General features: G+C 35.5%; 1 protein-coding gene and 1 long non-coding RNA gene across 4 annotated transcripts in view; one reads left to right on the top strand and one right to left on the bottom strand.

The window, feature by feature from the left end:
• LOC127847141 (vacuolar protein sorting-associated protein 8 homolog) overlaps positions 1–14,277 on the top strand; it is a 98,588-nt gene that overhangs the window by 4,930 nt on the left and 79,381 nt on the right. For all 3 annotated transcript variants that reach the window (XM_052378817.1, XM_052378818.1, XM_052378819.1), the window contains exons 2-8: positions 2,577–2,718; positions 4,217–4,292; positions 5,346–5,436; positions 6,745–6,777; positions 7,800–7,854; positions 11,468–11,592; positions 13,110–13,196. In XM_052378817.1, coding sequence (XP_052234777.1) covers positions 2,577–2,718; positions 4,217–4,292; positions 5,346–5,436; positions 6,745–6,777; positions 7,800–7,854; positions 11,468–11,592; positions 13,110–13,196 — 609 coding nt within the window. The remainder of the gene's footprint in view (positions 1–2,576; positions 2,719–4,216; positions 4,293–5,345; positions 5,437–6,744; positions 6,778–7,799; positions 7,855–11,467; positions 11,593–13,109; positions 13,197–14,277) is intronic.
• LOC127847161 (uncharacterized) lies at positions 12,445–12,812 on the bottom strand. Its single transcript, XR_008033850.1, has 3 exons — positions 12,698–12,812; positions 12,578–12,657; positions 12,445–12,537 (listed from the first exon to the last, which is right to left on the bottom strand). It is a non-coding gene; the product is annotated as an uncharacterized LOC127847161 (long non-coding RNA).

Raw genomic sequence — 14,277 nt, forward strand, 5'->3', positions numbered from 1 at the left:
TAGCACAAATCAACTAAAATATTGATTAACATTCATTTTGGCTTGAAATATTCAGTGTCAGTGCTCATTAACCAGGTTTTTAACCAGGTTTTCCGTAGGAAAAAACTAGTTATTAGATTGGCGAATGCGGGCGGGCTGGCGGGCGGGCGGAATGAGCTTGTCCTGGCCATAACTATGTCATTCATTGTGAGATTTTAAAATCATTTGGCACATTTGTTCACCATCATGGGACAGTGTGTGGCACGAAAGAATCACGTCAATATCTCCAATGTCAAGGTCGCCACGACTAAAAATATATTTTTTTTAAAAACAAACTTACAAAGGGGGTTAATTTTGTTTGTTCATTTCAAAAGTTCAGTTTGAGTTTTCTCCCTTTATCAGATTTTTTTTCACAATGAAAACCTGGTTTTGTGACAATTTTGTCCCTTGTTTTAATTGTTAACTTGCAGATAATGCAATTTTGGAACAAATTGACCTACCATTTGGGAAATTTTTAGACTGCAATTTAGCAGTCTGCAAAACTAACTTTTTTGTCTTCATAGCCAATGTGGCTATGAAACTTTGGAAATGTCATAGCCAGAGAAAAATTTTCATAGCCAGAAAAAATCTGAATTAATTTACAGTGACATTATCATGAAAGGACGGCAACAGTTGTTATATAATATAGATTGCAATTGGGGGGTATAAGATACATGTAGTAAACAAATCAGTATTCCAGGTTTCAAACATTTATTCCATCACATCTGACTCTGAGAGTTCTTAACAATATTTTGCAATGTTATTTTCATTATTTTCGAAGTTTTCATCATCATCAACATCATACTCATCATATCTCAAGTTATTGAAATACATTTGCAAAAATCTGTAGTGCATAAAAGAGAGTTTTTCTTGCAGTTTGTACCGATATCTCACGGTAAAAGAATAAATCCTTGAATACACCTGAAATTGTTGACAAAATTTGACGTTTCCGTGTACGATGAATGCAGTAGTTACCAAATTTTTTAACAAGAACACAGACTTGTTAAATAAAGTAATTCCGATGTATTTCACATTGCCAGAAGCAGCATACAAATCAGTCTTTTATGCACTAGATGAAATTCTTAAGAAAAATAATTTAGAAAAGTTATTTGAAAAAAAGCACCACTTACCCTCACAGGGGACAAAAATATTTATAAATTGCACTCGTCCTGCAGGACAAGTGCATTAAAATTTTCACTCGTCCTGCAAACACATGCACTTGTCCTTCAAATATGTGTGAAAGAAAGATTGCAAAGGACTGATATGACTAACAATTTTTCCTATATCACTGCTAAAATGCTGCTTACTTAGTTATTCATGCCAGCTGATCACAGAAGAAATGTTAACTTACTTTATTTATGAGGAACAAAAAATAAATAAATGAAGACAAATTTGTTTTTTCCTTTTTCTAATGCTTGCGTGCTTTCCATTTCGGATGGTTGAACATCGCTCCTGCCCCCTTTAAAGAACCCTCGTATGTCAGACATTTTTCAGATGAAATTCAGACTGGTTGAAAACGGTACTTCGCAGTAAAATAATTCTTTAAAAAAATCAATACTTACAGTGAATGAAGTCAGATGGTTCCCTGTCAACATGGACGCGCAAAGTTTACACCAAAAAGCCAATATTTACTCCGGGACACAGTCTCGCATAACAACGCGCACCTGCTGTATGAAATTTACAATTACGATTTCCGGTTCATTCGCGTTCTACTTTCGGAATAGATATGCTTTAAGAAATGATTTTATTTAATGAAAAAGAGTCTTACTGGTCAGAAAATACATATTTTAACATCAGTTTTTTTTTCACTCGTCCTGTAGGACGAGAGCTTTAGGGAAATTCACTAGTCCTTTCAAGATTTCACTCGTCAATACGAGCGGACGAGTGGAATTTTTGTCCCCTGCCTCGTGTATTCATCCATTAAAGTTAAAAAAGGGAACTACACAAACTCACGTGATCCTGCACCCTGAATTTATAGCTTTACCCAATCACTCAAACTGAATTTATAGCTTTACCCAATCACTCAAACTGAATTTATAGCTTTACCCAATCACTCAAACTGAATTTATAGCTTTACCCAATCACTCAAACTGAATTTATAGCTTTACCCAATCACTCAAACTGAATTTATAGCTTTACCCAATCACTCAAACTGAATTTATAGCTTTACCCAATCACTCAAACTGAATTTATAGCTTTACCCAATCACTCAAACACCTGATTTATTTAAATGTTTGTATTGAACTTATATTTTATTTCAACCAGCCCAAGTTTATATCATGAACCAAATAAACTGTATTATTAAAAGACTGCTGATTTTAATAAAAAATGATGGATTATTCTTTGTAAACTTTGTATAACATTATAATTTATTGATGCACATAAATATATCATTTTAGTTTTCATAACAGAGATTATAAATTGTAGCTAAATCATCAAGTCTCTTAAGTTTAGTCAACTATATTGAATATATGAAAACTATCACCGTAGAATCAATAATACTTAAGCCATAAGTATCCTATTTCAGTATTTCCTATTTCAGTATTTTCCTATTTCAGTTTGATGAGTCAGAGTTCCAGAGTGACCTGCCTGTGATCTCTGCTCCTCCGACGCTCGAAAGTATTCTCAATGAGGATGAAACTGCCTCTATACTGGAGGAGGACGTTATCTCTATCCCATCTGTTGTTCAGAACTTCAAAGGTGAGCACAAAGGGTGTTAAAAATTCCACTTTCCTGCTCAAATTGGATTCTTTAATTTTGCTGGAAAAATATGGTATTAAAAATCCTTGCCCAAATGGACGACACCATTTTCAGATCAATCAGTGTCTTAATATTTGGCTAAGCCTGAACTTAAATGGACATTAATAGACTGTCAATTCTTTACAGTAAATTATGTGTTGATCACACCGTCCATAACTCAAATCAGTCATTTTTCTTGTACATGGGGTAAATACGCCAAAGCGCATATGGCAAAAAGATCTGCCTCTAAAAAAGCGCATTGCTTCTCAAATAGGAAAGAAATCGGAAATATACTTGGCAATCATTTTGTAAACACAACCCATATTATTTTTGCATTTTATTGAGTGTAATAGGTGATTTTTACTGTAACACCGCCATAACTATATCATTCATATTTGCATTTCCTACTGGTTCTCTGCTTTGTGCAATGATGAAATCTTCGGTTGATAAAAGACGACGGAGAACCATCGCAACGTTCCCATCCGCTTTCATATTGCTAAAAATGCCTCATGAAAAGAAATTAAAACCTAGTCAAGATCAATTGACTTTGAAGGCTGTATTTGGAATTGCCGATAATTTACCTGAAGCATCATCCGAGAGCCAGGCAAGTACATCTAGTACCATTTCTAACAAGTTTTTGCCTACATGGCAAACAACTTATAGTTGGTTGAAATATGACAGTGAATGCGACTTTATGTACTGTGGCTAATTATGCCCTGACACTGGTATGAGAAACGGCATGCACCAAAGCTGCCAAAATCAGAATTTTAAGCTGCTTTATCACACCATATTGCTGCTATCCAAGCATCCCAGCTTAAATCCATTTTCCAACCTTCAAGTTTTTTTCTTAACAATTTGAAAAGCTCATTGGTTTTGGGGAAAGCTCATTATTTCAGCACATATGCACTTTAAAAACTCAATTGTTAAAAATGAAAAATTATCACTGAGGGGTACTTCTCCTTTTTAAAAAAGCTTCAAAACAGATCCCATCCTAAATGGAAAGGGCTTGATTCCAAAAGTGATTTTTACCACTTGTCCATTTTAACTTTTTTTTTCATTTTTTTGTAGACTGGTATACAAAAATGGTATTTCCGTTTTTTCAAGTGTAAATTTAGGTTTTGATGAAGCATTCAATGTTTCAGATTTAAAAGACAAACTTAAATGCTGAGACCCTGTATTGTGAATTATGCAACAAGCATTTCAGCCCTTGCAAAAGCAATCAAATGGGTTTATTTTGTGATTGTAATATTGATTTTCAACTCAATTTTAATTTTATTTTATTGTATTGAATTTAAATTTCCTGTAGTTAAGTTTGGTTCACCACACTATACATTTATCAGGTATCAAGTGATATTTATATTCTTGTGCTTGATTTGTCCAAAGCAATAATGGCCTATGTCAAATACATGACTTGTATATAGTGATTGTGTGTAATTCCACTCTGTGCTTGTGGTTTCAGATTCGCAGTCACAGGACACCTCCTCCCTATCCAGCCAGGACAGCTCATTGACAGACAGACCAGCCAGGCATTTAAAGTATCATATATGAGATTCATTCTACCATATACTGTAAAATAATTATTACTTGTGGGACATTAATGTTTGTGGTTTTTGTGGGTTGACTGATCCACGAATATATATCTAAAACATCTGAAAATGACCAAAGAGAAATCCTTTTTTTTCATTTAGAAATTTAAGAATTTACTGAGTGATGAAAAAGTAATTATTTTTTGAAAAACCACAACATTTTAAACCTGAGAGCCTTTTTTGTGTGTAGAAATTTGCAAGAAATTCAGGCAACAGTTTTTTAATAAGCTAGTTTCTCATTAATTACTCGAGGGGTATCATTCACGCTTAAAACATTTATTTCTTTAAATTGAAGGCCTTTTTAGCCTTACATTTTTTCTGTAGACAGGTAAAAACTGTTCAAACTCAGATATTTTCATAAACATTTATTGTTTAGATGGTTTAGGTGGGTTGAAGGTCAATATCACTGCTAAATAAAATATGCAAAATGGATTCTGATTAATTTCTTAATAACAAAGTTATTGTAATAAAACTTCATACAGGAATTCCTCATATAAAAAACTAGCGCTGGATTGCATATGGTATTAGTCAGGTCACATGCGCAAACAAAGTTTCTGCTCCAAAATAGGGTTTATTTGTTCTTTGGGACATTTTGCAGGTTAAAAAAAAATCCTTAATTTCTCAAAAACATAAAATACCTACTATAAAAACAGAACAAGAAAAACTGACAGCTCTTACTGCTGTTGCAATACAATACTTGATGTGGGATAATGGGTTTAATGCATGTTTGTGGAATGGTCGTCCCAGAGTAGCCTTTGCAGTTTGCACAGGCTTATTAGATACAAAACTTTCTGCCTAAACTAAACTAAACGAAACAAATACCACAAAAGCGGAAAATGTTGTCTGTGATTAGTGTGGACTTGACAGGCTAATCTGGGACAACATTTTATGCAGATGCATTAAGCCCAAATTTTCCCAGAGCTAGGCTCAATTAAGAACAGATTGCACATGATAAATCTTCAAGAGAAAAGTAGTCATTGAATGTTTAGTGGACCCTTGCAGGAAGAAGATCCGCAGACAAAGGGCGGTTCACGGGTCTGTGTTGAAGCCCAGTAAGCTGCAGAAAATAGCGGCCCAGCTCCAGTCCGCAGCAGTAAGTAGTACCCATTAATACACTTACCACAGTGCATGTAGTAGTTATAGTTTATACACATAGGGATTTTATAAGTGCGATTGGGAAAAGTACTAGTACCTTGTCAATTGAAAAAAAATTAGTGCAAAAAAGCCTGAAATAGGGAACATTTGTGTCCTGAAATCTTCACATTGGGATTATGGGTGTTTTAAAGGGGCCTTTTCACAGATTTTTGCATGTTTTGAAGTTTTTCATTAAATGCTTTATATTGATAAATGTAAAAATTGAATATAAAAAGCTCCAGTAAAAAATCAAGAATAAAATTAAAAATAGAAACAAAGGTAACCCTCAGCATGGCTCAAACCACTGACCCCTGGAGTCTTGGAGTAAAAAGTCTACCACTTATACCACTCGGCCATCCTTCCTGATACAATACAATCACAGATGTATTTTATACTTTATATAAGCAATCCTTGTAGTTTCATAAATATAACAACAACAACAGAACTCTCCAAATTATTAATTCGTTTCGCGTTGCAACACTTTATAATTTTCAGGTTTTTAAATCGTCAAAAGTTGCATATGATGGCTATTTTAGAGTTCAGTATTACTGTTTACTTGCAAACATCATAACTAAAACGAAAATTTGTGAATCTGAAACAATTTTTGTTTCAATTTTGTCAATTTACCCAAACGTGAAAAGGCCCCTTTAATTGATTGGAACTTAATTGCGCAAACCTTTGTTAATTTTCTTTTACATGCCTTTTTGCTGAAATTTTAAGTTTCAGTGCTTGTTTTATTTTTTCACTTGTAGATTAAGCAAAGACCGTATTGCTTCACTCAAAAGTATCAGATATATGATGTCTTTGGAGTGCAATAGTGACCATTTCCCTGTACATTATTTGAGATAAAATAAATCCAACCCACTTACTCTTTCTTGTCTGAGTTATGGTCAGGTTCAGTTTTGCATGCCACAAGTACTTGAGTCGCGCTCTGAGAAAAACAGGCTATTCAGCTTTTATGGTATTTTTTTGTTTTAAGGAAGTCTTTTCTTAGTGAAAATCCAGTTAAGGAAGAAAGTGTCATAGCATGAGCAGAGAGCAAAGGCTAATCTGGCATGACACTTAACACACAACTATAAATAGACGGCTCTCGTTCAACACCAGATCTTAAAATCAGCAGAAATCAGTATCCTTACTATCCCATGTGTTCTTGTTATGTTTATTCCACTTTTAGCTTATCAAATGAGAGTTTAATAAGATCTTGTCACTGTCATACATTACCTTTTAATTATTATTATTTATTTTTTTAACCATTTAACTTTTTCAGGATAAGGTGGATGCTGGGATGCCTACAGCTTTGGTAAGAGAAGACACATTGCATTAAAACCTACCTATTGAGCATCTGTTACGTTAATTTCACCTCTGTACAATCTTATCAAATTTTGTAGGATAATAAAAAAACTGATATTGATACATGTAATTAACAAACTGGAATACAAATCTGTCATAAAAGCTCAGACATTACAAAAGGAACTTTTGGTTTATAACTTTGTGAAATTAATTGTTTCCACTGTCTTAGTCATATAATTTTTATCAAATTTTCACTTAACTTTCAGAACATGTTTGTTGACATAAAATGGAGGCAAAGTTCCATTACCAGCCAATAAACACCAGGCTTTTCAGAGTTATATCTCATAATTGGATTGTTTATTATGCAAAATTAATGTGTACGCCCTCTTACTCATTTAGTTTTCATTGAATCGTCACCAATCTTTCTTAAAATGCTTGTTTACATTAAATTTAGTCCAAGTTTGATAACCAACCAAATGGAGTCAGACATTCAGAGTTGCCTATTGTTTATGTAGCAAAAATGAATAATTCACTTTTCACAGACCAAACCCTCCAGATATGTTTTTTCTTGGACAATGGAAGTCAAGTTTGATATGAGCCAAAAAAGGCATCCCATGGGTTCCATTTTCTATGACATGTGTATATATCTATTCATTAACTTGTTTTTCATAAAATGTTTTTGTTATACTGTTTTTGGTCTAATCTATATATGATTATTTTATTATGATATTTTCAGTATTGGCTTTTATATCTTTGTGGGACCTATTATATTTTAGTGCTGAAGAGAAAATTGAATTTTATGTTTACTTTTTAATGTTAAACTGAATAAATTATGTAAACAATATCCTAAATACTGATAGTGTCTTTATAACAAATTTATGTTTTGCCCATTTACAAACAGATGAATTTCAATTCATTTAGAGTTTATAACACTTGCCTGGTGTAATATTTGTTGAATTATGTCTTTATTGTGTCTGATGTTGTTCCATCAAGGTATAATGTTCCTTATGAGTGTTTGCATTGTTATTGCAGACTGTGTCCAATCTGATTGCTATTGGTACTTCCCATGGACTAGTTTTAGTGTTTGGTAAGTATAATTAAATGTTTCACTGTGATTTTCTATCAAACAAGAAGATTCTTATGTATTCAAGTTTTGGCTATATTTGAATACAGTTTAAATAAAGCCCAAGTCCTTGTCTGGCTGGCTCACTTTCTAAAGTTTTTTTTGAGTTTTATTGTGCTTTGCAACTGAGTGTGGACTGGTCATGAAATAATTTCTACTGCAACTTATCTCACTACCTCTGAATTATGGTGCACTGCAGATCCAATACATCACATGTCATTATTTCATGATGTCCAATATGAGTTTGACATTGACCCCAGTTTTTGTCATGCTGTTTAATTTTCTTTGCAAAAATCAGACTTTCATTACAAAATCCAGTTTGATGCAGATTTGTGTGCCTTTATTGTTCTTTACCTTTACTTATATGTAGAGCAACAAACAAAAACCCCACTTTCCAGAGATCAAAAATTAACATCATTGTGCGTACCACCCTTGCCAACCATTTAATTTACTTTTAAACGTTATGATGCCAACAACAATAAAATTCTTCTTGGTCATATACAATAACTGAACATATCACAGATCAATACTCATCTATCTAAACAACCATAATGCTTTAAGATACAGCATTATCAACATGTTTTTTATTTAGATACAAAGTTTTTACATTAAAAAAAATGTACGACAAATTTTAAACCGAAAGGAGAGATCTCAATGTTCTCTGTGCAACAAAGATTTTACCTATCAAATATTAAAGCCAACTCTATCCCCAAGGATGAATAATGAGATGTCGTACATAAAGCCAACTCGTTCCCCAAGGATGAATAATGAGATGTCGTACATAAAGTCAAATATGTCCATGATGACAATCAGAGCAAAGGATTTACACCCAATACATTTAAAAAGCTTATTTGTGGGTAGAATTTGTTATCTTTATATTTTATAATAATAATATGAGATATACCAAGGTTTAACTAATGGACATGGTGCATAATGCAAAAAAGGTATTTAAATAATTTGTTTTGAGATGCCAAAGTATGCTAATGCAGATATATTCATGAATTGCTATTACAAGCTCCTGTGACCTTGACCTCAAAAGCCAGAGGTGGTTTTCTTTTCTCCTCAGTTACCTGCATACAGATTCCGATAATCATAGTCATAAAAAGCAATAGGCACAATATTCTGGCCCAAATAATGAGCATACCAATATAGACAAGTCATCAATGTGTGCAATCAATTAGAGATTCTTTATACTGTGGAACCATTAATTTTCGCCAGCACGAAATTTCGTCATTTGTAACAAAATGACATTTTCAACAGCACTTAAATTCGCCAATTCCTTACTTTGAAAAAAATAAATGAATAAAATGCTTCAGTCGGTATCCGATTTGTTTGTCAGACATGACCGAAATATGTCTGGTTGCGATAAATCGTAGTTGGGAAAGTGGGAGGACACTTGAGAGTCACTTGCAGGAGGAGGGGCCGGTTTGTCACATGCCAATATACTAGTCTTTTGTTATCAGGTGATCAGTAATGGTCCCCCCTATTATGTATCATTATTATTATTAGCGGATTAATGAGACCAAATAACCGTTAACGAGTGTTTGAAACAGTGAAGCCATTGCAAATTTGTCTTATTCATTTACTATTTTGGCCAAACTGAAAACAACCTTACCTTTATCGGCGCAAATTAGAGAAAGTGCGAACATTATTGCTTATAATTAGTGTGAGCAAACTATTTGGTCAGTTTTTAATAAAGTTTAAAGAATTTTGCTACGTAAATATTTGATCACTTTAAGTACAGTAATTTGTCTGACATGTCGCTTTTAATAATGTCAACGAATTTATCAAATTTAAATTAAAACACTGATTCCAATATAACGCACTATAGTAGTGGGGGACAAATTGTTTTTGCCCTGTCTGTCTGTTGGTCTGTTGGTCTGTTGGTCTGTCTGTCTGTTTGCGCCAACTTTAACATTTTGCAATAACTTTTGCTATATTGAAGATAGCAACTTCATATTTGGCATGCATGTGTATCTCATGAAGCTGCACATTTTGAGTGGTGAAAGGTCAAGGTCAAAGTCATCCTTCAAGGTCAGAGGTCAAATATATGTGGCCAAAATCGCTCATTTTATGAATACTTTTGCAATATTGAAGATAGCAACTTGATATTTGGCATGCATGTGTATCTCATGGAGCTGCACATTTTGAGTGGTGAAAGGTCAAGGTCAAGGTCATCCTTCAAGGTCAGAGGTCAATTACATGTGGCCAAAATCGCCATTTTATGAATACTTTTGCAATATTGAAGATAGCAACTTGATATTTGGCATGCATGTGCATCTCATGGAGCTGCTCATTTTGAGTGGTGAAAGGTCAAGGTCAAGGTCATCCTTCAAGGTCAGAGGTCAAATATATGTGGCCCAAATCGCTTATTTTATGAATACTTTTGCAATATTGAAGATAGCAACTTGATATTTGGCATGCATGTGTATCTCATGGAGCTGCACATTTTGAGTGGTGAAAGGTCAAGGTCATCCTTCACAAGGTCAAGGTCATCCTACAATGTCAAACATCATTTAGGGGGACATTGTGTTTCACAAACACATCTTGTTCAGAAGTGTATAATTAACACTGCATTATGGGACAGCGGTTTCATAGGACAGAGTTCAGATTTAATTGTAACAACCAAGGGACGAGTGAGCTTGAATAAGATTGAATGCAATATGATACAAAGCAATGTTTTATTGTGTCATACTCAGTCATTTGTGCTTCCCCATGATTTTCTGAGAATCGCGCGAAAATGAAAGTGAATTTCTGTAAACAATTACTCTACGTTTCGATGGAACTTATTGTCATAATTGCTAATTTCTCTTTACCTGTCACGTTTTCAATTGCTACAAAGAAAATGATTTGAAAGATGTTTCGTTAAATTTGTCAAAGTTGTCAATTATTAAAAAGATTGATAGCCCATAAGTGAAACACAAGCTATTTTCACACCTTATTGTATCTAAACGCGAACAACCAAACACAAATTAATATGGTCTGTATTTATTTGTAATCAATGCGGAGAATGTATATCAGTCAGGTGTTGATCACACATCATCATCTTTTAATTTCGTTAATTGTCTTTGATCCGGATCTGCTGCGTGGAGGCTGTATAATCTGCAACAACACTGAAAAACACAATGCACACAATTGGTAATACAGTTGTTAATAATTAGCGCTAATCATTACTATTCTACCTAAACGAAGTCATTGCAGTCGATACAGCTGTAATGCACTCGCGTTTTACAGCAATGTCAAATCTCAGTTAAGTACACTGTGTAATCTACACCCGTTTGTGTCAAAACCGGATTATCTCGATTACAAAACATTCGGAGTATGTATGCGTGGATTATGTTGGATTTTAATGCCTCGTGCCTTCGGTAATTCAGTCTTTATTTTGTTCAAATATGGGACATGATTGTTCTTTAGGATCTTGAATTCGTCAATCGGTCGACTGACGAAATACACGAAAATTAATACCTGACCATTAATAATGGTTTCACAGTATTGCATGTCCTGGTGACCTTGGCCTTAGACCTCTGTATATCTGTGGAAAATTTTAACAGACATCTCTTGTTCTTTGTTATTGCAGACCCACAGCAAGTGTTGAAATGGTGCCTTGGAAGTACGGCTGTAGGGTCCCAGTATGGGGCAGTATCAGCTCTCAGCTTCAATAATGACTGTACACGACTCCTCAGTGGCTTTGCAAGGGGACAGGTCAGTGTCTATAGGGGAGGGGGGGGGGGGGGGGGGGCATGTGTGGTGTGGGTTGAGGTAGTTCCTTGAAGGGGGAGGTATTTATTTAAAAACTTCAAACTTCGACCATAACATCCCAATTTACTTAAGGATTTTTTTAAATCTATTTGAGAAGTTTGGTTGACACTAGAAACGTGTGACAACTTTCGAGGTTAAGGCAAATCCTTGAGTTCAAAGTCCTAATCATCCCTCGCTTAAAGGTATAGAGAGATTGAAATGGTAATCGTTAGTGTGGGCGTGAGTTATTTGTTAATGAATTATTGCCCATTTTTTTATAATAAATATAAAAGCTCTGCACAAATGTTTTATTTTGCATGCAATTTTCACCAAACTTTTCCAAGAATCATGATTGTGTACTTTTTAAATGTTTCTTGTAAGAAAAAACCTATTGTTGTTATGGTTACAGAAAAAAGTGGAAGCTAAAATCTGCATCCATCAATAACAAGAAAGTACTAGGTTTATGAAACTTATGTAGGTCAAATGAGCCCTGCTCTGGGAATACAGGACCTATTGCAATGGACAGGGACAACACTTCTCTGTACAGGACCTATTGCAATGGACAGGGACAACACTTCTCTATACAGGACCTATTGCAATGGACAGGGACAACACTTCTCTATACAGGACCTATTGCAATGGACAGGGACAACACTTCTCTAGCAGGACCTATTGCAATGGACAGGGACAACACTTCTCTATACAGGACCTTTTGCAATGGACAGGGACAACACTTCTCAATACAGGACCTATTGCAATGGACAGGGACAACACTTCTCTATACAGGACCTATTGCAATGGACAGGGACAACACTTCTCTATACAGGACCTATTGCAATGGACAGGGACAACACTTCTCTATACAGGACCTATTGCAATGGACAGGGACAACACTTCTCTATACAGGACCTATTGCAATGGACAGGGACAACACTTCTCAATACAGGACCTATTGCAATGGACAGGGACAACACTTCTCTATACAGGACCTATTGCAATGGACAGGGACAACACTTCTCTATACAGGACCTATTGCAATGGACAGGGACAACACTTCTCAATACAGGACCTATTGCAATGGACAGGGACAACACTTCTCTATACAGGACCTATTGCAATGGACAGGGACAACACTTCTCTATACAGGACCTATTGCAATGGACAGGGACAACACTTCTCTATACAGGACCTATTGCAATGGACAGGGACAACACTTCTCTATACAGGACCTATTGCAATGGACAGGGACAACACTTCTCTAAACAGGACCTTTTGCAATTGACAGGGACAACACTTCTCCAATTTGAGGAATTGTCTTTTTAACAAAAATCCAGGTGAAAAGTGATGTCCCTGATACGCCTTTGCAGACTGCACATGGTAATCTTGGACAGCACTTTACACAGATGCAGTAAGCCCCGTTTTCCCAGAGCACAACTGAAAAGTATAATCTGTACTGACTGTTGCTAATCTGTCCTATGCAGATCACTATGTGGGACCTGACCAATGGCAAGCTGATACGTACTATCACCGACGCCCATCCACCCGGTACAGCTGTGCTTCATATCAAGGTATACCATTAGCTTTCTGTATAGGCTTACATGATACGTACTATCACTGACACCCATCCACCCGGTACAGCCGTGCTCCATATCATGGTTTACCATTAGCTTTCTGTATAGGCTTACATGATACGTACTATCACTGACGCCCATCCACCCGGTACAGCCGTGCTCCATATCATGGTTTACCATTAGCTTTCTGTATAAGCTTACATGATACGTACAATCACCGACACCCATCCACCCGGTACAGCTGTGCTCCATATCAAGGTATACCATTAGCTTTCTGTATAGGCTTACATGATACATACTATCACTGACGCCCATCCACCCGGTACAGCTGTGCTTCATATCAAGGTATACCATTAGCTTTCTGTATAGGATTACATGATACGTACTATCACTGACACCCATCCACCCGGTACAGCTGTGCTCCATATCAAGGTATACCATTAGCTTTCTGTATAGGCTTACATGATACATACTATCACTGACACCCATCCACCCGGTACAGCTGTGCTCCATATCAAGGTATACCATTAGCTTTCTGTATAGGATTACATGATACGTACTATCACTGACACCCATCCACCCGGTACAGCTGTTTTCCATATCAAGGTTTACCATTAGCTTTCTGTATAGGCTTACCATGATACGTACTATCCCTGACGCCCATCCATCCGGTACAGCTGTGCTCCATATCAAGGTTTACCATAAGCTTTCTGAATAGGCTTACATGATACGTACTATCACTGACGCCCATCTACCCGGTACATCTGTGCTCCATATCAAGGTTTACCAATAGGGCCACGACTTTTTTTTTTATTGGTTTACAAAAATTATTTTGAAAATGGTCCATCGGGCGGTCGAAAAAAAAAAAAAAAAAACATCATTGGAAAAAAAAGTTAATACTAATAACATCAGAACAAAGACAACATATCTTTTATAACCTTAAACACAGAGACAAAAAATCAAATTATGCAATGAAACACATCTATATCTTCAAATAAAATGAGTCCTAACAGCACATTATGTAACATCAGGCAATTTTAAACACTGCATTACATGACATGCGTTCTTCTCCCATTAA

This window comes from Dreissena polymorpha, chromosome 10, assembly GCF_020536995.1.
Source record: "Dreissena polymorpha isolate Duluth1 chromosome 10, UMN_Dpol_1.0, whole genome shotgun sequence".
In the NCBI taxonomy this organism is placed as follows: domain Eukaryota; kingdom Metazoa; phylum Mollusca; class Bivalvia; order Myida; family Dreissenidae; genus Dreissena; species Dreissena polymorpha.